Here is a 26067-nt window from a genome sequence, read left to right on the forward strand (position 1 = left end):
GCTTTTGATTATCTTTAAAAAGGACAAAACAACTGGGAGAGTCCTGAGAAACAGAAGAAAGCAAATGTCATTCCTATTTTCAAGAAGGACAAGCAAGAGAATCCAGAAAACCATAGGTCATTTCTCTTCACCTTGATCCCTGGGAAGATGATGGAGCAAATAATCTGGTAAACCAATTCCAAACACATTAAGGACAAGGAGGTGATTTGATGCAGTCACTGTGCATTTACAAAGGCAAAATCATGCCTGACCAACCTGATAGCTTTCCACAACAAAATTACTAGCTCAGTGGATGAGGGGAGAGCAGTGAATGTTTATCTTTACTTTAGCAAAATTTTCATCTGTCTCCCATAACATTGGCATAGACAAACTGATGAAGTATGGACTAGGCAAGTTGACAATGATATATATTCAAAAGTGGCCAAACAAACTACCAGGCACAAAGGGTTGTGATCAGGGGCAAAATGTTCACCTGGAAAGTAGTCACTAGTGCTGTACTGCAGGGGTCAATACTGGGCTGGTACTGTTTCCTATCGCTGCCAGTGACCCAGATGATGGGACACCCTCTGCAGATATATAGATGATACAAAACTGGGAGGAGCAGTTGATACACCGGTTGGTTTTGCTGCCATTCAAATGAGTCTCAAGAGGTTGGAGACGTGGGCCAACAGGAATCTCATGAAGTTGAAAATTCAAGTCCTGCACATCAGGGGCAATAACTAAGCACCAGTACAGGTGAGGCTGGCCAGCTGAAAAGCAGCTCTGCGAAGAATGACATGGGGGTGCTGGTAGTCACCAAGTTGACTGTGAACCAGCAATAAGCCTTTGTGGCAAGAAGGCCAACAGAACCCTGAGCTGCATTAGGAAGACCATGGTCAGCTGGTCAAGGGAGATGGTTATTCTCCTCTACTTAGCACCAACTAGACCAGTGGTATGTCTAGTTCAAGTCTCACCAGTACAAGAAAGACATGCTTATACTGGAGTAAGTCAAGGAAGGGCTAGGTGATGAAGAGACTGGAGCACCTCTCATATAAGGGGATGCTGAGAGGGCTGGGATTGTTTAGCCTCAATGAGAAAAGATTTGGAGCAGGGAGCAGTGGGGGGTCTTGTCAGTGTGTACAAATTCTGTAGGGGAGGGAGTAAGAAGATGGAGACAGACTTTTCTCAGTGGACGTCAGTGGCAGGACTAGAGGCAATGGAAACAAACTGAAATATGGGAATTTCCACTTAAACATAAGAAAAAACTTTCTACTGTGAGGATGGTCAGATGTTTGGACAGGTTGTGTAGAGAGGTTGTGTGGTCTCCATCCTTGTAGATATTCAAAACCTGACTGGACAGGGCCCTGAGCAATTTGCTTGCTGACCTTGCTTTGAGCAAGTTAGATCAGTTAGATCAGGAGTTAGATCAGACAAGCTCCAGAGCTTCCTTCCAAACTCAGAGATTCTATGATTCTGTAAAATTTCAATGCGTGATCTCAGAAAAGTAACATTTATTCTTTTCATTTTTATCAGTTGGTATGAAAGTTTTCCACTCCCCATTCATTTATTGTTAAAAGTATGTTCATCCATTAATGGCTTGTTGACTTTCAGATGCCTGCAGATTTATGTGTTCTCTTAACTGAGTGTGTGTAGAGGTAAAAAGCATATGGAAATAAACCTTAGCTGCTTAAAAATGTTTCCAATGGAGCACTGTACCCATTTTATTAGGCACTCTCATGAGGATCTTGCTGAGAAATGATGACTTTGGTTCAGCACAGAGACTTGAGAAATTAATTCCCAGAGTGCCATGTTCTCTTTATTTGCTTGTTTATGACATTTGTTCACAATGTAAAGTGTGATTCTCCATGCTTGTATTAAAAAAACTAGGCAACTAGTAGTACTTGAACTCATGCGGAACTGTGTAGGACCTTGTTCAGTAAATGCAGGCATAGCTGCAATTTTCAGGCACTTAAACCAAAGAAGAAATTTTACAAGAGAAATGGAATTAATATTTTCTCAGTGTATTCCTACTTCATCAAGCTGAGTGTTTTTAGTATTCTCACCACTGTAGTATGTGAACATTTGGTATATTTTAAAGATATCTATGAAATCTGAGTTCCTCTCAGTGCAGAGAGTTCCCTATTGTTCTGTAATGCACAATAAAGCAATTCAGATTGATTTGTGGTATCAACAGACAGAAATTTAGACTTAGACTAAAGATGAAACCTGCTTTCAACATCTTATTTCAATGAAGTCTGAAACCCATTTTTATGTATTTTCATCACTTATGCTCTACAATGAGAGACCTAGGGTTGGGGGCAGCAGGGCTTGCAGCACCACATGACATCCCTGGGCACTTCATCAAATAAAATTAAATAGAAAAACTCCCATTGACTTCAATGGGATCTCATATCAGCTTCTAATAAAAGAAAAATCCTAAATGTTTACTCTCAAATATTTAAATGTAAAAGAGAAAACTTAGATGTTCAGGTAGAAACCTACGTGATCTTACAGTGAGCTCGACAGGAAGAAGAAAACCATATATAGGAATGAACACCTTGCTGGTGTTCCTTGCTTTTGTCAAGTAGTACTCAGGGAAATGGAGACAACTTCTCTCCCAGTTAACTCATGCCTTTCAGTTGCTGATCAGTGCCACTGTAGTCGTGGCAGCTTGTTCATATTAGCCAGTGGTAGTGGCATAAATCGTCTCTACTCTTTCTTTGGGGCTCACAAGCAGCAAGGGAGTGTGGAAAAAACTATGGCCTCAAGTAAGAGCTCTGTTCTGTACCTAAGAGGTGCTGAAGAAAATTGCACATGCAGTATATTTAGAAGATTGCTTTCAGAAAAAACCCCAACCTGTTAAATGCCGGTGAACAGCATCTGTCCCTTCGCTGCAGCTCCTGGCACAGAATGTGCATCATCACCAAATCAGGGCAGCACTGCCTTGTTCAATGAATAATAAAACATACCTGTTTTCCTCCACCTCCACAGCACAGTTCTCTTTGGTTGCCACAGGCCTACTCATCTTACACAGCTCAGTGTTTTGATGATGTTGCAACTGAATTTTTTGTGTGTAAACATCAAGGCTCCCATGCCCTGGTTGATGAAATACTATTGCTTCCATGAAGCTTTTTTAGAGGTGTGAGGATCTAAAAAACTGGTTTGGAAAGTTTCACAGAAGAAACTCATAGCTAACTTTTCATTTCTGAGACCTGGTAAGGCCAAGTCAGGACACGGGGGAAGTTGACAGGACACATGGTGGTGAAATAATTTCTCTTGGAGCAATTTTATTGTTATTACTGTACTCCCACTACAATCAGATGAAGGCCTTTTCATTCCACCTTCGTCCTGAGACAGTCACCATGGCTGGGATCTGGCGATGGAGAGGGAACACAGTCGAGGCTGAGCGCAGCCCTCGTCTTAGGGAAGGCATGACGGTCCCCAGGGGCTTGGTGCACTGTGGAATCAGGTTGGGAAACCCGGGCAGAGGCACCCGACTGCCTGCCCTCCTGGGGTAAACAGCTGGAGCCCAGAAGGGTCGAGGGGAGAGGTACTCAAGGGAGCAACAGTTCTGTTCCATGCAAAGAATCAAATGGGATGCCCAGAACTGTCCGCTCTGGACTCGCTCAGCGCAGCCGGGGGTGAGCAGCACCAGCCCCTCCGCAGTCTCAGCCCCCCTGGATACCCGGGGGACACCGCCGAGGCTTACGAAGATCTTCGGGCTCGGCAGCTCCCAACCCGGCGCCGTGGGAAGCTCGGTGGGGCACCCCACCCCAACACACCCGACCCGGCTCGACGCGCTCCCGTCCTGACCTGACCAGCCCAGCCCAGCCCAGCTCCCCTCCCCTCCCCTCCCCTCCTCTCCCGTCCCGTCCCGTCGCTCCCGAGGCCGTTCCCGGTCGCGGCGCCAGGCGCTGCCCCTTTAAGCGCGCTCCCGCCCGGCGCCGCCCGCCCGCCGCTCCCCGGCCCGCAGCCCTGCGGCAGCGGCACCGGCGGCGGCACCGGCACCGGCAGCAGCTCCATCGCGGCCGGGGGCCGGCGCTCCGCGGCGCAGAGCGGGGCGGCAGCATGTCCACCAAGGCGGAGCAGTGTGAGTGGGGGCCGGGCGGGCGGCGCGGGCCGGGGTCCGTCCGAGAGGAGGGGGCGCGGGGCCGGGGGCGCCGTCCCGCCGGTGTCGCTGCCCCGCTGCCCCCCCGCCGCCGGCCCGGCGGGACAGCGCTGCCCGCGCCCCTCCCGCGCCTTTGGCGAGCGGGCGGTGCAGGGGGAGGGGGCTGCCGGCGTTCTGGCTCTTTCTGCCGGAGCCGCCGCCGGTGCGCGGTGACGGCGGCCCCCGGAGCCCCTCGCTGGCCGGGCGGTCCCCGCGGGGCGGCGGCGTGTTTGTGTGAAGGCAGCGCCAGGGATCCGCGGGGAGAAATGTGGGGTCGGGGCTGCGAGTTAAGACTGAGACCGCCGGCTTGGCCCTCCGCCCCACGGCGGGAAGGGTCCAGCCTGCCTCGTCTGCCAGCGCCATGCGCTATCCCAAGGGATGCAGCCACCTGGGAGACTGGAGATGCGCTGTGGAGACCAGCGATGACCCACGCGTTGCCACCTTGCAGGTGGTCTGATAGTGAGATAGAGTGAAGACAGAGTCGTGCTGCCGTTCTTGCCCGTGCCGTTCACCTTTTGGGTGAATGTAGGCTGGGTGTTTGTGTCTTGCCTGCGGACAGCCTGCGACAGTGCCCAGAGTGTCCCATCAGGATTCCCCCGCTGCTAGCATTCCCCTGTGACTCTGCTCCGTCACGGGTGTTTTAACCACCATGTTGGCTGGATCCGATCGGAGGATGATCAGATGACATGGTGGTTGGCATCAGCATCTGTGGAATGGAACTGTTCCCCAGTGTTGTTACAGCTGGTAACACCTGATGTGTCTGCAAGAGTCCTAATGGGAGGCTGAGAGGAAAATAACGGGATAGTCAAGCTCGTCATCCATATCAGAGCTACTTTCTCCCCTGATACAGTACCATGGTTATGAGCAGGCAGTCTGTGACCAGGAGGTTGGATTGATGTTTGTCATGATGATGTGATGTGATTTGACACTTCACATGCTGAGATTTGCTCTCTCCTTCCTCCAGGTCACTGAGGAGGATCCTTGTATTTATATATGCCTTTGCTGAACCTATCTAACAAAAATACCTGTATTTTTTTCCTTTAGGGTTTACTGCTTATTTAATGGATGATCTTGCTTTTAAAATGTTATGCGGATGTTAATGTATTGCTGTAGATGTACAGTTCCGGCCTCATAAACAGAGACATAATGTTCTGACTGTGCAGAAACCCTAAAGCGTGCAGTGTTTGGATATGTATCATTCTGTTCTTTCTGCCTTCTCTACCCTCCACCTGAGTTCTGAAATAGTTTCATCTTTCATGTGACACTTATACATTAATTACGCTTCTTTCACACTGCCATGCGGAAGAATTTGTGCCACCTTTTGTCCCAGCACTGCCTATGGCACTTTCTTTTATTCTGCCTTATCCGCTCCTCCATTCCTAATGCTTTCGGTCTGCTCCATTTGAGCTTCTTTTTCATATGTAATCCTTGGCTGGTTTTTATTTTCATCCCTTTGTACTTTTCAAGACACTACATCTAGGTCTGCCACGTCCCTGTTGCTCTCTATTTTAAGATTTACTTGGGGTCTGGATTTCAGGTCTTTCCACCTCCTAATGTTCTTTTTCATGATACTTCAGGAAGAGTATTCAGTTAATGGGCATATCCTGTGCATTCTAACCTGCTGAATGTATGTTGTTTACCAAGGCTACTCCCCTGACTAGTTCTTATGACATTACCAAATGTCTTTGTTTCTACATAACTTCAAGATTCCCTCACCTGCAATTTTTTACTAATGGGCTCTGACAAGGATGTATTGATGTGCATACACCACTACCAGTCAAACTTTCAAACCCCAACTGTTGCTGTTGTTGCTTCTGCCCTCACTGACTGACAGGCAAGAACCAGAATGTCTTGGGAAGGACTCAAGTCACAAGTCATAATGAATCTCAATTTACCAAGAACATCAGCAAAACACTACGAATGAGGAATCACACTGATTGGAACAGAAGATGTGCTGGTCTAAACATGACTCTGTGGCTACCCCACAGCTCTTGAGCAGGTTGTATGAACAACAGGTAAAATGGTGTAAATCTGGGAGGTTGACTGGAGAAGCCTCCCTTTTTTGTGACCACATGCATCTTGTATCACATACCAGGCACATTGACAGTGACTTTGCAGCATGCCTGAGGTGTTCTGTTGTATTCAAAGAAAATGAATTCTTTTTCACCTTACTTAGCAGTAACTGATATTTAGTTGTGGTAAGTAATGTCCTGGGAATGCCTGATGCCCACTCTGTTCTCCTTCAGGACAGTCGAGCAACCAGAGCCATCTTTGAAGACTCCTAATTGTTTCACTCTTGATTCAGCTAATGCTTATAAGGGGACTGAAGAGTTTAGTGGGGTCTGTGTAGATCCTAGAGAGATACCCATTTGTTTTTTGTGATGACCCTATGACAGGGGCCATATACTTCCACAGGGTGACATCACTTTTGAAGTGTGTCTTTGAGTACTCAGAAAATTGGGTCATTCACACGTTTCTGTAACTCGAAAGCTGGCAAAGATTTTGCTCTGGAACTTTCCTTCAGAAGATTCATTGTGTTCTGGGAGGCTGTGCTGAAGTGGACAGAATTCTGGGAAACAGAACTGAGAGATGAGGCTGAAACCTTTAGCCTAAAGCTAGTGTTAATATTTAGGCTTTATAAATAATTTTTCTGTTTTGGTATTTTGTCTGATACAATTGCGTGACAATCCTGATTAATAGAAATAAATAGATTTCCTTCTTTATTAAAAAAAAGGTGATTCTAGATACCCTATGGCCTTTATTGAAAGTTAGTAACTGTAGGGAGGCAGACAGTTCTCTGAAATGCATCTAGATCTGAATTCTGACATCATCTTTGGCATTTTGCTAATCCATTTAATTTACACATATCTGACAACAAACCGTGGCAGCCACAGTAATCTGTGCATCTGGCTGTGAATTGTTCTTTGTTGGGTACTATGAAATGTGGTCTGGTTTTTTTGCAAATATACCTGGCTTTTTTTTTTTTCCCAGACAAGAGTAAGTAACATCACAAAATACATCTGTGAAGTTATTTCTTTCTTAATCTAGAAACTAATCAAAAGTGTCTATCGTCTAGCAAGATGACCTGCAAATCTGGGACTAAAACTGAGATTAGTGGGCAGAAAGAATGAGATATGGGATGAGAAGGGGAAAACAGTCTTGGACTGCTAAAGTCAACCTCTGTAATCTGGAGTGAACGATGTCCTGATCAGATGTTACTACCCCAGTGGTTTCAGGAGTGTATAGGAATATAGTTATGGCTGGTCTCACACAGGATAACTTCCTGGAAAGCATAGTTCGTAGTTCAGGCCTATGTAGTGACCTGAAAGGCTCTGATCTTGCTCCCAGCTATACTGAGGCAATCTGAGTCCATGTGACAAAATTTCTGTTTTCATTTGTGTGGCGGGGGGGGAGGTCTTGACTGACTTTTGGTTATTCATTAATGTCACCTTAAAATAAATTTGTGAGGTAAAAGACTTAAAAGTGTTGAAATAATAAGGTGCTTATGTGTTTTTAGTTTGTTACTTTTACATATGCATTATGACAGCATCCCTAGTTGCATTTTTACTTGTTTTTACAAAGACCCCAACCTTATTCAGTCACATAAGGGGCTTTCTCCTTATGATGAAGCCGGGTAATATCGTGAGGGTGACTTTTTTTTGTAGAAGCTTCACTCGCTGCAGAAATTGGGTGGGTATGGTCAATACAGCAGGAAATGGGTGAAAGAATTACCCTGGTTGGGTGCTGCAAGATTGGTTTTCTTGTCATGCATTCAAACAAACAATATCCTTCATTTGATGATTATTTGAGTGTTCCTATCTTGTGGATAATTGACTTGATATTGTCAAACCTCATTTTTTGTATGGCTGACCACTCACAGAATCTTCTCTTTTCTGGATGTGGAAGTCCAGTGTGTACTGTTACCTGTACTGGCAGAATGGCTCTCAGCATCTCAAGCTGAGCAACTCCCCTTTTAACTGCCTGTTACACAGTCTTGGTGCACATTTCACATGATGAAGAGTTCCCAGCCAGCTCTGCTGTCATGAAGGCTGTATCTGCAGTCCAGCACAGCTGAGCAGCCCCTGCCACAGCCAATGCACTGTTTCTCAGCAGAATTGGTTGATCTGAGCAGAGCAAAAGGAGTTGAGCGTGTGTAGATGTCTCTACATGAGACTGTATTGTGCTCTGTAGGCAATGTAAGGCATTGCAACTATGGTGGGTCATCATTTTTTTTCCAATACTGAACAAGGATCCCCATTAGAAAGTAAACCCACTATTACTTGTAAAACAACAAAAAAATGGTTTTAGTAAGGGTGTGCACCTCCTACTGCTCTTTGAAATCCCCTCATCTGCTTGATCAGACTTCCTAAGACACTTAAATAAACAGCACAGATCTTTTTATATCTTTAGTTCATTGCATAAAGTAAATGTATGGCCTACAATAAATCACATAAGCTCTCTCTGTCTTAGTTTATATCTCTGCTTTGGCTGTAGGAATACTTACCTGTCTCACATGAACCTCCTGTGATCCAAAGACTCATTCATTATAAATGAATCTGGAGATGCTTGGAGACATGGAAGAAGTGCAGGGTGGTAATATATATATATATTTTTTTTAAGTTTGCTAGCATGAAGTTTTGCCTAATACAGATGCAGGCATTCACTTCCATGTTTTCTCCTTGGCAATCTTGTTTATTTTATTCAGTCAAAATAGAAGGAGCAGAGAAACTTTTCTGTTTGTTAAGTTTAATTCTTAAATTTAAAAAAAATCAGAAATGGAAGAAACAAATATGACTCTGTCAAAGTCTGCAAAAAACCTAAATGAAAGTTTCTGTGTTTGTTTTTTTGTCTTTTATGTAGTTGCTTCCAAAATCCGTTACCTTCAGGAATACCACAACCGGGTTCTCCACAATATTTACCCTGTGCCCTCTGGAACTGACATTGCAAATACTCTGAAATACTTTTCTCAGACGTTATTGAGGTAAGTTTTAACTAATGCTCTTGAAGAAAAAAGAGCTAAAGAATTGTAGGGGGTATTGATTGGCTTTGAATTGGTCGCAAGATTTAATGAGTCAATGCTCAGACAAAAAGAGTCAGAGCATAATTGAAGAAAAAATGGTATAAATTAATCTTTTCAGTGGCTGTTGCCCAATTTGCCCAGTTAAGCCCCCTTACTGAGTGACTGATTCTAAAATAAGCTTGGTTGATTATGCATTTGCTTGGCCCTCCTAAGACTTAGCTGAACGCACAAACATGCTGAACTTGTGAAGAATGGAGTTTGTGACCTATGAAGTTTTAGATGGGTGTACTCATGACCTCCTTGACAGTCCTCATGCCCCAGAATCCTAGAGTGACGAGCCAGACGAGCAGAACTAGGTTATTATTGTGCCATTGTTCAGCTGACTGTCAGGTTCGGGTTCTGGTTCAGTCCCTTAGAACAACAGGAGTAGACACAAAGTTCGTTTACAGATCTGGATTTGGATGGCAACAACAGGTCAGGATTGTTCTGACCCAGGGTTTTGATTTATTCTAATATTTAGTTATAACATGCAGTACTAAATACCATGTGATTACAGGATACATTATGGATAGAAAATACTACCTGTTGCCTTGCTAAAAAAAAAAAGGAAAAATTACGAGACTTTATTAGGGATGATATACATTCCACAGTGCTTCCTAGTGGATTCATATTTTCAAATTGCTTTTAAAATGGCTTTTGACCACAAAGAGGTGATTATTATCTGCCCAGATTTTGGCTGGCACTAGTTTTCACATCCAGAAAAATGCAGTTAAAACTGCATTTCTATGCATAGCTTCCTGATTTATACCTGGAAAGATTGTCCCTAGTAGTTTGGAAATAAAATGATTTGCCTTATTTGAGGAGGAAATATTAACAAAATACAATTTACCCATACATTTGTACATGTACCTCTATGATGTATACAAGTTGAGAAGCAAGAATTTAAACTTGAGAGAATGAGAAAAGTTCATTCTAAAAGTGAAAGAGCCTGAGATGCATCAAAATTCTTGACCCTGTTTATAAGAAGGAAAGACATAGAAATAATTTTCGGTGGAACATCTGTTTGCAGCAAACTTTAAAACCTCTCATTTGCTTTTGAAATTTTCAAGAGCAGAATTGTTTGACCACTGAAATTTGTTTCCTTCCTCATTTAGAGTGTTGAAGAAACTTATGGCAACCTGGAGGACTTTTTTTTTAAAGATTAATAAATTGAATTTTGCCTTATTATGTTGCAGCAGTGGGAAAAAAGTGTTCAAAGAGCCACTAAAGATACCTCTGAAATGTGGCTCTGTTCCCACATCAGGCTGTTATGATGGATTATTTGCACAACACATACTTAAATCGTATTTAAGTAGGGTTATGTATGACAAACATTTAAGCCTCTGCTTAAATACTGTGAGCCTTTAATCTGTTAAAGCAAGAAAGTTGGACTTGATTCTCAACATTTGCTCTTTTAGCTGTAACTACCAAGTGCTATAATGAGATATGTTTCTTTTTGGTCAGAAATTCACTGAGTCAGGATAGATTTAGAGTCTGCCACTTAAAGAAAGCATCTTTATACTACTCTGTTGTCTTCACCTTTCTAAGCAGTACAGGTGACACGTTCTGTGTGATAAATTCTTCGCACTCCAGGAGCAGTGATGTTTCTGGGCTTACTGAAAAAGCTTTATACTTAGCACCTTTGAGAGCAGATCAGAAATCAGGGCAGCAATTGCACAACTGAGCAACTCCATTTTTTTATTTCATGTTCAGAATGGGACTGAACCAAAATCCTGTTGTTTATAATGCTGAACCTCGTGGGTTAGAAGTCATACTTGTATCTGATACCCAAGTCTACACAAGTGGCTTTGTCCTTCATGATCTGAGATCTGATCAGCCTCAGAACTAAAAAGGTATGAGAAATTAAAGCCAAGACTTGAATCTAAATTTAAGTGGACTGATTTCTGATACTCAGCAAGGTCAAATTCACATTCTAAATCCCTGTAACTGGGGAGTTTGAACTGTGGATCAAAGCCTGAGTGCTATGGCTGAACCAGTATAAGTTTATATACTTGCTGATCCTAAGAGAGAAGCTGGATAAAAAAGCAAAACAACACACCCTGTATTTAGTGTGACAGATGGAAAGAAGGAAACTCCCACCCACTGCGTGCAGATCTCTGCGAGATTTACCCTAAAACTAAACAGACTGGTTAAGAACCTTTCTGAAGAGCATGTTCAGAAATTTCTTTGAATATTTTGCATGCCAAGTCTCCTTTCTACCTCCTACACTGAGACTCCATTGTACAAGGTTTAACATCAATGATAGAAGTACATGGTGGAGAATAATCTTTCTAGCTTCACACCAAACATATGCAATGAATTTGGGCTGCTAAGAGAATGTTGATCAAACAGTAGCAAAAATGCCCATTGATATCTGGAGGTTTTAGGTTGGTTGTCATCATCTAATATTTTAAAATAACTTTAAAAATGTTTCCCAGTTTATCAACTCTCCTTGCAGCTGATTTTTTTTAGGACAAACAATTCTTGATGAACATATGTAGTCATAGAAATAATGGAGGAATGGTGATTAATCAGGTTTTACTGTTTATTACAATTTTACCTTTCCATGTTATGGACACGTTGGCTGTGTTCTTTTCAGTGGGACATGCCCACTGTTTTGAATGACATTGATATCTGGTGTCATTTTGCTAGCTAAAGATGGATTGCACAAGGGATTAATTTGCTCCTTTGCTCTGTATGCAGCCTTCATAAATTACAAGTTTGGGGGGAGGGGACAGATGTGAAATGGCTGAAAAAAAAATTCCTTATTTCTATGAACAAACATCACATAAAATCACCATACACAATGCATAGCACATTGATTCATTTAGTTCTTCTTTAGTTTTCTCTTTGGGACAAACATTTCTTTACATTACAGCATGAATTTGTTTCATGCCCTGCTCATTTTCAGTGTTTCCTCCCTCATTTGAGGAATGATCTAAGGCTTAATAAACATTTTGGGGAAGGATTTATTCTTTCACATTTCCCTGAAGAAAATTCTCCATATGTATTTCTAAATAAAACATTTTACATAAGAAATAGTTATAAATGCCTTGGTGGCTAACTAATGATCAAGCTTGTTTTGCTGCCTTGGTGAGATGTAATTCTTTTGTAGGCATTCTAGGAAACCTTTCCAGGAAGGCAGTACTTTTGGGATAGATTTGTAGCAAAGATATACACATCTTGAAACGAGCCTTGGTAGCTTTGTCCCTTGTCACAGAGCAAGTTCAGTATGGAGTAAGTTCAGTATGGAGTTATGATTTGCAGACATTCCAAATTCTCAGTACTTGGTTTGAATGTAAACAGAAGCAAAGTGCTGTTATTGTGTCTTGGTCTTAAGAGACTTCCTAGATTTTCAGTTTTGACACTTCTGTTTATTACTTTTAAAAATATGGGTCAGGCGGGTCAGGCAAAAGCCTGTGTCTGAATTTTTTTTTTTTTTTAATAAATCTGGTGTGATTCCAGCTGGAATTTAGTTCTGATCTTATTATTGTTGAACAGAAGGATGCCCTGCTCAAGATACAAGCATGCTTTGGCTTCTAATCCATAGATGGGCCGTAGCTCCATGTAAAAAGGAAGGATTAATATTCTTTCTAGAAATAAGTGCACTTGAAGTGATGTTTTGGCAAGTAAAGAGATGGGTAATTGGTATCACCTGTTGGTAGACAAGAAAGGAATATAGTGTAGTACCTCCATATCTCTAAACATGAGCTGCAAATTATGGCAAATGAACATCAAGCAAATTAAAAGGAATCAGCACTCTGGTAATTGCTTTTTAAAGTCATACTAGATCTTAGGTGATTTTCTGATACAATTTCATAAACACTGCCATGACAGTCACCATGTTTCTTGTACTGGACGTTGGGTAACAGAACAAAAATACTCTGCCAAATATGTAAGGAACAATAAAAAAGGAAAAAAAAAAGTATGTAGTTTCTTAAAACAGACTGAGCCTGCCACCTCTGACTGCAAGTGTGATGCGATAGTAGCCACTTGGCGTAGAACTGTTTTTGTAAAAATGTTTTATATATGTGGCAAATGAATGGCACCTTCTCTTGTAAGCACCTTAGCAGGAGTTTGGCTTGTTTGTGTAAATTGTTGAATTGACTTGGAAGTAAGATGTATCTTTGCTAAGGTGATTATATGATGGGGATTTCTGTACTGTTAAAGAGAACAGAGGTTTCCAGAAGTGCTCCCTCTTGGCATAACTCTGCTCTTCACGGCTCAGTGGAAATTTTGATGTTACTGACTTGTCTTTTGTAAGTTTTAACACTGACTTTGGGAACAGAGTTAAACCAACAGCAACTGCTTTTGGAAATCCCAACCACTGAGAGGTGCAAAATGTGCTTAAAAAAAAAAAAAGGCGCATTGTGTGTGGTTTAATATATTTAAAAGGTGTATTATATTTTATAGGCACATATGAAGATTATGAACTAACCCTATAATTGCTTGATAACTAAACTATAACACTGCTTAAGTGACAATTTATTTCTATTTAAAATAGTGGGGTTTATTTTTTTTAAAAAATAATTAGATTAACATGTTTACAACCATGTTTGCAACATTCTTAAAGTGACATAACAAGCTGGTTGACGTATAGCCTCTATTTTGATTCCCACTAAATCCTTTTTATTTTTTGAAATTATCTCTCCTTTAATTTATAGTGAGTTTTGTTGAATAATAACGTAAGTAACAGCAGGAATGTATGGTAACATACTGTCTGATCTGCAGTTACATAATTGATCTTGCTTGCTTAGCCCTTAGATTTTTGAAGGTAACTATTTACCTAAGGAGTGTTTGTATTCATAAAGTAAAATGTTTCCTCCCTAAACATGGGCAAAATTAAAAACACACATAAACAACCATTATCATTAGCTCACAAACATATGCCAAAGACCATCTACTATATATTATTTTATAACTTTTCCAAATGTAGTTTAGTTAACATTTTAGAAATATTATATTATTTCTAAATCCATGTGCCTGTTTAAACTTCATTATCTCAAATGATACTGAGTGAGTGGTCATGAAACAGTATCATAAAATACATACAGACATTATTTTAATGCAATAAACATGTGATTTTTTAAGACTATCTTAACAAACACACATGTTTATTCTTTGCTAAAACATGTTTCTGCAAGTGCCACACCTATATTTTGCATGTTTTCAGTCAGTTGGCTCAAAAGATTGTAGGGGGAAAAAAATAAATCTCTCAAAATCTTCAGAATCTCAGAGCGAAATACCAGCCTATTTTGACACAGCTATTTTTCCATAGCAAACAGTTTTAATTCTCAGAATTTTTCTTAACTGTGAAACATGGGTAGGGCACTGAAACATGCATTTTTATATTTTTGCTCCTTATGAACCAGATAACACATGAGATGCAATGAAATTTTCCTAGATGTCAATTTTTAATTCCCTTATCTTGAAGCATGAAAGTAAATGGTTGCTAGATTTGTAGATACACTGGTTTTGGTAGTGATTGCATCTTATGTGGGATGTATCTGGTCTTTTATTATTTGTTTTATAGTGTCATTTCAATGTAATGTGCTGTTCTTTGTGTCTTTGTTGTCTCTTTTTTTTCTTTGTCCCCCCAACAGCATTTTGTCCCGCACAGGGAAGAAGGAGAATCAAGATGCCTCCAATTTGACAGTGCCCATGACCATGTGTCTTTTTCCTGTGCCATTCCCACTCACCCCATCTCTAAGACCACAGGTCAGTTCCATCAACCCTACTGTTACTCGCTCCCTCCTTTACAGCGTCCTGCGAGATGCTCCATCTGAACGTGGCCAGCAAAGTCGTGATGCTCAGTTATCAGACTACCCATCTTTGGACTATCAAGGACTTTACGTGACACTGGTGACACTGCTGGATCTAGTTCCCTTGCTACAACATGGTCAACATGGTAAGCAGGCCCTTGAACCCTTCCAGTATGCTTAACTTCAGTGCTGTGAATCCGTGAGTGATGATATGCAGTAGAAGAGATGGGCCTAAGCTGACCTGGATCTGGAATTCAAATCTTCTGGGATGTGTTTATATCCAAGTGTTTGGTTTGACTTTCTTAAATAAAAGACTTTTTTTTGCTAACTGTGGATTTGAGTTTGAATTCTGAGGTTGTCTGATTTTTAGTGATATGCTGGTGGTATGTAACTAAAATACAATGGTCTGTAACAAAAATTAGACAGATGTGTCTAAAAATATCCAGATTTTGGACTTGAATCTGCTGGGATAACTTCAGACTGTCTTTTTGGGGTGAATCTCTTAAAAAGGCACGAAGAGCTTGCCAATGTGTATCTGGCCTATAACAAATATACAGATTGAGTGTTTTGGTGAAGGTCCATCTCTAAACAGAATATAGTATATATCTAATTGAAGAAAAAACATGGTAATTGTGCTTTGAGATGGCTTTAAAATATTCCTGTGTAAAAGGATGGCGACATCTTTGTCTGACTCACAGAAAAGCAATATTGTCTTACGTTTTGAATTAGTTATTTGCAAGCTTTTTTTGTGACTGTGTTGTATTTGTACTGTTTTCCCTCAAGTTCTTCATCTGTCTGCTTCTTAATCTTTAGGCTTTCCATACTGGGATTCAGTAGCCCAGTATTCTCCCTTTGTTACATTAGCCAAATATTAATTTTCACTGTGGTATCAGGAACTATTAATTACATAGTTCAGTATAGGAAGATTGTTGTCAATCTGATAACAGTGCTGAAATTCTTTAGGAGAAAAGTTATGTCTGTTAAATGCTGAATTCCTTTTGAGCTGGCAACAGCATGTTTGAATCAAAGAGCACTGCAGTATGAAGAAGTATGATCTCGCAAAAGTGGGGCTCCCAGCAAGTGGTAGATTTGTTGACTTACCTTCAATTTCTAGAAATTTTGGAGTTAATTATCAGAACAGTCTTTTCCTAAGTAGATAACATGGTGATAATTAACAATCAATGGAGACCTGTAAAGAAAAAATAACACTGAGCGAACACAATGTCTCTCCTTGCATGGTTTTCCTCTCCTTAGTCAGGTTATGTTGCTGTGTCACTTGACATCCTAATGGGCAATCTGGGACATGGTCTCACCAGAGTAAGGAAGACACTCTGGGAGTAATTACCAGTGGCTCAGCAGCTGGAAGGGGATACCAGTGGGAAATCTTACAAGAGTCTGTGCTGGGTCTAGTGTTATTAAATATTTTAATTTTTTTTACTTAGCTTATAGAATTGAGAGAACACTTTGATTTGCAGATGTTATCAAGATGTCCTTTATGTGAAGGATATGTCATCATTCAGAGTAATTGTAGCAAATTGCATTCTGTTTTGAAACATCTTCAAAGGAGAAATATGAAATACTGTGTTTAAGTGGGAGAAATCAAAGGAAATGGGGAAAATACTAGCTTGCAGCTGTACTGCAGAAAGATCTGGTGTTCACGGTAGAACAGAGCAGACCATAACTCACCAATATATTAATATTATTCTAGCAGTAAGTAAACAATTTTTTTGTGTATGAGACACCAAAGCATTATGCTTATTATTCTAACAGCCCTACCATGGCCTCAGGTGGAGTAAAATTTTCAGATTTGTCCATCTAACTTCAAGAAAAACATAGAGTATTTGGGATGAGTCCAGGAAGAAGAAACAAGAATGAATTGAGGTCTAGGAAATGTGAACAGTGGGGAAAAACAGAAAGAACTTAGTATGTCTAGCTTAGAGAAAAATGGAAGGAAGATATGATTATCATATGCAAATATGTAAATGTTACTGTGAGGAGAAATGAACTAAACCAGTCTATTTGTGGTTACAGTTAATTAGGATAAGAAATGTCAGCAAGCAAAATTTTTTTTAAAAAGAAGGTCAAAAGAAGGTCTTTTTATGATAAAAATAATTATGATGAATTGACAGGAGAAGGAGTGAACTGTCTTGCAGATTTTTAAGAACAGTTTAGATAAATATCTGCCAGGAATAATTTGGTTGACTCATGCTTGGGGCAAGGGGAGGTCACTTGCTATTTTTATGAATTTGTGTGTGGAGAATTACATTTTGCAATACAACTTGTTATTTATTTCTTCCTCAGCCTAGTATTTGACTAAAAAAAAATATATATTTTTTTTATCAGAACAATCAATGTTGTTTGGGTAAGTACAACTGCTGTGCTAGGCAATCCTGAGTTTCGGCCCAATCAGATTATAAAAGAGTCTGTATTTAGCTGAGAAATATGAATTACAAGAGAGAAGCACTCTCTAGCACTAGAGGTCTAGTCAGACCCTTGCATAGAAGACTTGCCAGAACCACTGAAATGGAGAGCCAGTTTTTAATCTTACTATGACCCGGGATGTTTACGGCTACAGATGTCTCTGCACGTTACAGAGACAGTTCTACATTGCACTGGTTTTACAGATGAGACTGAAGGCCTGTGTAATGTACTTAAGGCTGGGGAGTAAGTAACAAAAGGAGAAAGGCCTTCTGATGTATTTGGATCATCATACAGGTTGAAACTTGGGGTTCATTGAGTGCTGTAACCTTTGTCAGAGGGTTATGGGCACCAGCTTAATTCCTCATTTGGGAGAGAGTGTAAAGATTCCACAGGATGGCACAGATACATAATAAATTGTCCCTTCCCTTTGGATCTTGAAATGTTGTGCAGTTATTAAGTATCCTTTCTGAAGACTTATACTATGATAATAAGTATAGAAATTCATGATAAATATTCTTTTTCTTTTAAACCTTGGCCATTTTTGACCTCAAAGGCTTCCCAGGAAATCAAGATCTGTAGTTTAATCATGTGTGGTTTGAAAAATGCAGTGATGCTTCCTGTAGTCAGTATGTGTGGGGTACTTTGCAGCACTCTTGATGGTAATTAAGATAAAACCCTTATTTTAATATGACTGATAAAGACTAGAATGCTTTTTGCAAAAGCTGGCCTTTCAATACAACATACATTTCAAATTCTGATTCTAGTAACATCTCTGCTTAAATACAAGCCATTGTATGTTAATCACTCTATGATTAAAGTCAATATTGATTTAAAACTATTATTTTATTGGTTGTAGTATTCATATTCCCTTCAGACTCTTCTGATTAGTGTTCAACAGCTGTTTCCCTCAACTTAGGAGGGGCTTAAAAATTATGAGTGAAGTCACTTGCCTATGGTGATTAGCTTCCCAAATTATTTTGAGATGAAAGCTTGAATTTAAATGTAATTTATTTTTATAGATTTGTAAACAAAAAAGTACCTAGTCATAATTACTTTTTCATTGTAATGATTCTGTATTTTTTTTCATTTTATTCAACAGATCTTGGGCAATCAATTTTTTACACTACTACATGCTTACTTCCTTTTCTCAGTGATGATATTTTGAGTACTTTACCCTATACAATGATTTCAACACTAGCTACCTTTCCTCCATTTCTGCACAAGGATATTATAGAGTATCTCAGCACATCTTTTCTGCCTATGGCTATATGTAAGTAGAACAAATAGTATTGTTTTGTCTTGGTGCATAATAGTATCAGACTGTAGGAGTCAAAGCTGGGTCTGTCATAGTATTATAATGGGACATCAGTCTACTGTATATATGCAAAATAATTTCTTGTGACTACTTTTCAAAGGGAAATAATTCCATAATTTGTATTTATTTATTATGCTATGTTTTTGTGTGAATTCTTCCTTCATTTAAGGGGTGAAGTTCACCTTATTTAAGAAATACCAGGTTTTCAGACCTGTAGAACTTCCGGTGCCAACAGTGGGAGTTTTGAATACAGAAACAATGGGCAAACTGCTCCTGAAATTAATAGATGCAATAGCAACATGTGTAACTTTTGCATCTGGACTATATCTGGAAGTACAAGTATGATTCTTCTCAATGTAATGATGTTGTGATGAATTTCTGATTTTTCTTTGTCTTTTCTACACTTTCTTTCTTAAGTTCTGTACTAAATAGCTGTGCCTGTGTCTCCTATCCCCAAGTGTTAAGATTGAATTTGATGGTGCCTACCTTTTCTCCTCTTTCGTTTTTCTTCCCCTCCCTGAGGATGTCATGTGATTACTTAATTACATAGTCCTTGAACAATGTGGATCCTAAGGTGTGTTTTGGGCGGTCATCCATGTACCTGATAAAAAACTTGATGGGATTTCAGTAGTAACAAGAAACGTAACCATATTCTGCAGATGGAAGCGTTAGGGTCAATATTAAGTCAGTTTTAACCAACAGGCCTTTTACTGTGTGGGATCAAACACTGGAACAGTTTGCTAGAGTAGTTGCAGATTCTCCATCCTGGTACATGCTCAAAGCACAACTGGTCCTGAGTACCTGCTCTAGTTACTTTTCTTTGAGTAGAGGGGTCAGACAAGATGATCTCCAGGGGTCCCTTTTAACATGAACTGTTCTGTGAGTCTGTGAGAATGTCTCCTACTTACTCTGTATTCCAGACCTTTATGGAAAAACATGAACAACTTTTGTATAGAGATCAACACTGCTGTCATTTAAGCATGTAGAAGATGCTGAAAGAAGCATGGTGCAGTGTTGAGATTTAGATTTTATGTAAACTTATCACATATGTTTTCTGACTCGACCAGTCAATGATCTTGGAAAAAATCCCTTACCTGTCCTGTACCTCATTTTTCCCATATAAAATAGTAATTGTAATTAGACACTGTATTGAGGTTTTCTCTGTTACCTTTGACAGGTCTAATGACAGTATGCGGATGAATATTGCCAAGATATAAGTCATACATATGTGCAATATAGCTCCTCTTCTGGTTAAGACCATAATGCTGCATTAAACAACTCTTTTTTCCATTAGTGCTATCTGTTAAAGAGCAGCTGGAGTTGGTGACTTATCCTGTCTGTCCTCAGATCTGTAGAACTATTCCTCAAAATAACTGGTTGAGCCAAATGCTTGGTTTACTTAAATAGATACTGTTCCCGAACTGCCCTTGACAGAGATTGCATTCGTGCATTTGCATTTGTCACGCTGCCTTTCTCCTCAAACAGTTTTGGTGAGATCTCTGTATGTAACCAGTCTGCTGCATTTTAAATTTGGCTTCTAGTAGTGTCCTACTTTTTTTGCTGATGGCCACATTTTAATTGCCCAGTTGGAGCCGCTGAGTATTTTTCAATTTAAATCCATACAAGTAGACCTTGCTGTAGTAATTTGGGGGGCTCTTATTTGTGTGGATGAGATTCGAAAACAAAAGTGCAATGAAGAGAGCCATAGTACTGCTGGATCATGTGGAGAACAGAAAGAAATTCTCCATTTTCCCTTCCCTTCTTTTTTTCTGGTTGAGTGCTCTTTTAATTGGTGTCCTAGTCTTTCCCCACTGACAATTATATGCTCCTTTACAAGGCGAGTGCAGAACCTCTCCTTCCTCTAGTGTTCAGCTGTGATTTAAACTGAAAGGGAGGATTCAAGAGATTGTGTAAGCAGTTGGAGAGCCAGATGGGAGGGATGAAAACAGCTCACTGAGCTGGTAGCTACAGTTCTGTGCTTCTATCCCAAATGCTTGGTATTTGGGTCCTGGCAGCCAGGCTTGGGAAAGTACTGTGAGGATGGAAAGATATATGCCACATCTCTGTGTAGGAGGTTGCCTTCAGAGACGTATTGCCCTGTAATAGTTCAGCAAATAAACACCTACACTCTGCAGGGTTTTTCCAAGTATACCATTTAATAGTAGCCCACTTCATAGGAGACCAGAAGGAACTCCGGCCACTTTCTGTGTGAGGTCAAAGTTGCAATGTAGCTTAGCTACAGTGCTACTGTTTATCATTATCTTGGCACAGTTCACATAACAGTGGGGACTAATGTTTCTGGTATGTAGCTGTGACTTGAGCTCATACCATGTGCTCCCGAGAAGTGCTCTGCCATACACCTGCAGCTATCACCAGCCCCAACCCTTCGTCAGGATGCCTCAGCAGCAGGCTTTCCATTTTGTCTCGATTCTTTACCCTCCAGTTCCTTTTCACCCTTCCTACAATCCAAGGCTTAGGTGGACTTGGCTGTGTAAGTAATGTTATTTTGATCAGTCTGTGGGTTCTGAAGGAGAGTGCCTGAGAAGATAACTGTCTGGTTAATGTAGCTCTGGGAATGAAATCTTACTGATCTGGAAAACCAGGTGTGCGCTCTGTGAATCAATATCTAGTCATCTTTCTCTTTCACCAGAAAAGGTGGAATACAGAAAGTTTCTAGGTTTTTAGGTTTTTTGTTTGTTTGTTTGTTTTTGTTTTTTTTTTTAGGTTTTTTCTTTTATTTTTTTCCCTTTTTCTTTATTTCTTTGGTTTTGTTTTCATGACATGGTACCTTAGGAATTTTATTTGTATGTGTTGAAAACAGTTACATGCTTTTGTCACCTATGACAATAGAAAATTTATATATTTTTTGCCCTTTCTTTTAAGTGGGATCCTCAAAAAGAGAAGGTGTTCCAGCACATGTCAATCTGTCTGCATCATCGATGCTAATGATTGCAATGCAGTACACATCAAACCCAGGTATGTGTAAACATGCAACATGGTATCATTCTTTCTAAGACTATCAATCAGGAAGAATTGTCAAATGCAATCAGAAAAGTTTAGATGATGGGAAAAATCTGTGTCATTATCCAGCACAGGATGAACAGTAATTGATTTTAGTGAAAAATGGAATTTCTGAACATCATGCTGGAAGTAATCATTATGTGGATAAGAGATCTCATTGTGATGAAGAAATAGGATTTTGCCCAGGATTGGAGATTCTGGTCTACTCTTGTTTGACATCAGAAAATAATGTTAATATATATAACATCAGTATTGGAGAGAAATACCACTTACCTTGACTATAGGAACTCATAGTAACAGTTTGTCTTATACTATGATTCATCTACCATCAAGTTCACAACTGGTACTATCTGTTAAAGAAAACAGGTAATGCTGGCTGCAGGTTCAATGGAACGATAATGAATTTAAATGTAATCATGAGTATCTAAACACAAGTCCAAAGCCATTCTCTCTCACGGAGACACAGTCCCAGTTAAATCAGTGGGATCACATAAACAAATTGAAACAAAATTTAACCCCAAGGAGCTGTTACATTACGTGATAGTCAGCTATCTCTTGTTTTATATAGATGGGTAGATGGTGTGTATGTGAGGTGTCACATCATGACATATACTTCACACAGGTAAATAAAAGCAGCACACCTTTCTTAAAAACTACTTGCAGAAGTCAGTTTTTTTCATGAAATGTTCTGGTTTTTTTTTTGTAAATTCCATGTTCAAACCATCTGAGAAAAACGTTGCCCTGTGGTTTTTGGGAAATCAAGCATGTAAAGTAGTTCATTTGGCTCTTGTGTTTGTTTGGTGCAGAGTGGCTCCTGTAGCCTTTGGTATTCAATGTATTGTTACATGTGACTCCTATTGTTGCCTCAAGATGAATGAAAAGATACCCATTTACATTGTGGCGGAGGGATAAAATTTAAATGAATCATCAGGTATTCTTCAACTAGATGTGTTTGAAAAAGATCTCCATTGCTGTACAAAAAGCTGTACACTCATGATAATCAACTTACTGCATTTCTTAACAGAAACAAGTTACCAATATTCAATTTCTAATATTTTATGATGACTGTCAGGGCAATGATTCTTTAGCACTTTAAAATAAAAAATAATTGAATAGAGTTTTGGATGGACAAAGCAAAGCCAATCAGCTAATTAAATAATTTCTGTTACCTGAGTTTCTATTTACATATTAAGACTATACTGTCTCTTTTCTCTCAGTGTATCACTGTCAATTATTGGAATGTCTCATGAAATATAAGCAAGAAGTATGGAAAGTAAGTTTATGATCATATATACTTTGTGGAAATGACTGTATTTGGGTAACCATGAAAACCAGATGGCTTGAAAATTGAACTGACTGTATGCCAAGAAGTTATAAATGATCTTTATATCCAGTCCTCCCTCTGGATTATGGAGAGGAAGGACCCTCTAATTTCTAGTTACTGTCTAGAGACAGTTCCATGTTTTGTGGAACAGAGCTCTGTTTCCTAAGTACCATGTGGTTGTGGCTCCAATTAGCAGAAATTTTAGTAACTAGCAGTCTTCTCAGTTCATGTGGGACTGGATTTTTACGAGAACTATTTGTGAGTATTGTCATCATCTGAATCTGCTCTGGATTCAGTTCTTTATCTATATAGCACCTCTTTGCTCCATGACTATATAGGGGGTTCATTCTGCTCTGTTAGTACACTGCAGGGTGGGTGGTAGCTGTTGCATGCTCTGATCAAAGTCAGAAGAGCTGAAGTTAGTCATCTAATCTGTCTGTAAGAACTGCAAAGGAAGTTTGGTAGGGCATGAAATGTATTAATTTTGTGTGTTCAGATGTCTTTGAAAACAAGGACTATTTTGAATTGTGGTTTGTTACCTTGCAAAAATAAACACTTTGTACATGTCTTTCCTTAGGATTTGCTATATGTGATAGCCTATGGACCATCTCAAGTTAAACCTCCAGCAGTACAAATGTTATTTCACTATTGGCCCAATTTAAAACCCCCTGGGGCAATCAGTGAGTACAGAGGACTGCAGTACACAGGTCAGTGCAGATGGTTTTGTATAGGCCAAAAGAAAGAAATGATCAGAAGTATGTTAAAGTCACATATTTACAGTTCTATGATGTATTTTGAATTTTTTTGTTTGATAAGTTGTACTTTCATAAGTATTCAATATCTGTTTATCTGCATTTTCAAAAGATGTTATGAAAAATAAAAACTGAGATCGTGGCTAGTAAATACGTTGTCTTACTCCCAATATTAACTAAACCAGAACAGGAGAAGGAACAGGAAATACTCTGTTTGTTCCAAGTGGTCTGTGAAGCTGCTGCCTTGGCCTTACAATGGTTCTGGTTTATGTTCCTTTCAATTATTGCTTTGTTTGCTTTTGTTCTGCCAGCTGCTAACACTGCTGCTGTTGCTAAGACTCCTTATCTGGCTGTTACTGTCAAAAAAAGTCAGGTGATGTCAGGTGCAGTCAGTATAATGGATATGTTCTCAAGGTTGATTATGAGATGAAAATGAGAGACAAACTCAGCAATGCAGCTGGAGCTGAGTAGGTGGATGGTACAAAGTCTGCTGTCTGCCAAACTCCCAGTGGTACTGATGGGACAGTGCTGCTAGAGGGAAGACTGTCCATTCATGACTTGCTTTTACCTGCGTATCTGTCTCAACCTGTTTCAAATAACCTCTGTCATATGGCATATGTTTTTTTCACTTTTAAAATTTCTGGACCAAAATATGACATTTTAAATTATAAAAATGAAGGGTTAGAAGACCCCCTAGACCAACTCAAGTGCATCCTGAATGTTCCTGTTAGAAGTTTGTCTGATCTGTTCTAAAGCTTTCCATTGAAGGGTTGATAGGTTTTCATGACGACTTTTTAAAAAGAAAAATCTTCATGTACTGCTCTGCATCACTTCTATGCAAGCAGGTCTGTAAACTAAGCATGATATTCCATCTGAACTGTTACTAACACTGGATAGACTGGATTTTTTTTAATATATATAAGTTTTTCATTAATATATCCCAGAATGGGATGAGTATTATCTGCAGTTGCATAGCATTTTGATGTGGGGGCAACCTGTAGAGCATCCAAATGTTGCCACTTGAGCATCCCTTTGTTGTTTACTTCTTGTTATTACAAAACTAAGGCTCCTTCTGTCGCTGGACTAGTTTTCCTTTGTTATAGTTGTGTTTTCATTTTGCCTGGGAATGTTACTGAATTTACTCAGCTACTCCTACCATCCTGCTCCTGGAGTGGAAGGATATTTAATTAATCAAGGTGTCGGTGAGATGAAGAAGGGTCTGCAACAGGAATGTCTGTGTCTTACTTTTTCCATTTCTTCACTGAGTCCATGGTTCATTTCATTATATCTTAAATAAGTCAGTAGGCATGTATGTTCAAGTTGTTTATTGTAATTATTAAGCCTCCTGAGGAATGGCTATTTGTGTAGTACTCATGTTTGTATAGTACTTACTACAAGAGCATCTTGTTCTCAATTGATATCACTAGACGCAAAGAATATAAATATCTCTTCTCCATTTATTAATCAACTGTGTTTTGGTTTTGCAGCCTGGAATCCTATCCATTGCCAGCACATTGAATGCCATAATGCAATTAACAAACCAGCTGTGAAGGTACTGCTGTTACTTTGGGGGGTCAAACCCAACTATCTGGGGGTTGGGAGGTTGCACTTTTACCCCAGCCATATGCTGTGGTTTTGTGCAGGTGACCAAGAGCAGGAGCTAAGGGAACAGCAAAGCCTGTTGAGACCACGGGTGTCAGACCTTTGTGAATATGTTCTTTGGCTGCTTAAAGCAAGATGAGATATTCACTGCAACTACCATGGGCCAGATCTTGAAATTAAACATGGGGATGGTGGTAGAACACTTTATAAAATTCTAAGCTGGTTCCTGGCTAATCCATGTAAATATTTTCCTGAACATGTTTATGTGTATAAATATGTGCACAAATATTACTGTATACAGGAAACATTATTTCAATTACATAGGTACATGTTCACCTTGGTATCTTGACTGAGGTCATACAATGCACCTACTCTGATTGTGATCCTTTGCTTGAAATGTGTCCTAAAGCAAATAGCAAAAAAGCTTTACTTACCTCTTCTGCAGCCCTGTTGAGGGAGGTAAATTGTATCTTTACACACAGAGAAAAAATGCAAAAGGGTTTGACCAGGATCACAACACAATTTGATGGCAGCAGCAAGAATACATCCCGAGTCCAGAGCATATTACAGTTAGGTGTACTAATTAATTGATTTGTATCTAGTTAAGTATGTAGACACAACCAATTTTTCTAGCATCAATTCATATACTAACATAATTTCTTTAGTTAAACAGTTCTTCAGTGAG

The 26067-nt window shown here is 39.7% G+C and overlaps 1 protein-coding gene across 10 annotated transcripts in view; it reads left to right on the forward strand.

Moving 5' to 3' along the window:
* Positions 1 to 3965: 3965 nt before the first annotated feature.
* The window catches only part of UNC79 (unc-79 homolog, NALCN channel complex subunit), a 107649-nt gene continuing 85547 nt past the window's right edge, over positions 3966 to 26067 (forward strand). For 3 of the 10 annotated variants that reach the window (XM_027729419.2, XM_027729420.2, XM_027729409.2), the window contains exons 1-8: positions 3966 to 4069; positions 8987 to 9107; positions 14789 to 15093; positions 18468 to 18638; positions 21567 to 21659; positions 22922 to 22977; positions 23606 to 23735; positions 25268 to 25332. In XM_027729419.2, coding sequence (XP_027585220.2) covers positions 4048 to 4069; positions 8987 to 9107; positions 14789 to 15093; positions 18468 to 18638; positions 21567 to 21659; positions 22922 to 22977; positions 23606 to 23735; positions 25268 to 25332 — 963 coding nt within the window. In that variant the 5' untranslated portion in view covers positions 3966 to 4047. Of the gene's footprint in view, positions 4070 to 4410; positions 6126 to 8986; positions 9108 to 13850; positions 13871 to 14773; positions 15094 to 18467; positions 18639 to 21566; positions 21660 to 22921; positions 22978 to 23605; positions 23736 to 25267; positions 25333 to 26067 lie in introns of those variants that run through there. The other 7 variants (XM_027729408.2, XM_027729410.2, XM_027729411.2 and 4 more) reach the window with 5 other exon arrangements.

The sequence above is a fragment of the Pipra filicauda genome, unplaced genomic scaffold, assembly GCF_003945595.2.
Source record: "Pipra filicauda isolate LSUMZ 115617 unplaced genomic scaffold, ASM394559v2 scaffold27_size4233163_pilon, whole genome shotgun sequence".
Taxonomy (NCBI): domain Eukaryota; kingdom Metazoa; phylum Chordata; class Aves; order Passeriformes; family Pipridae; genus Pipra; species Pipra filicauda.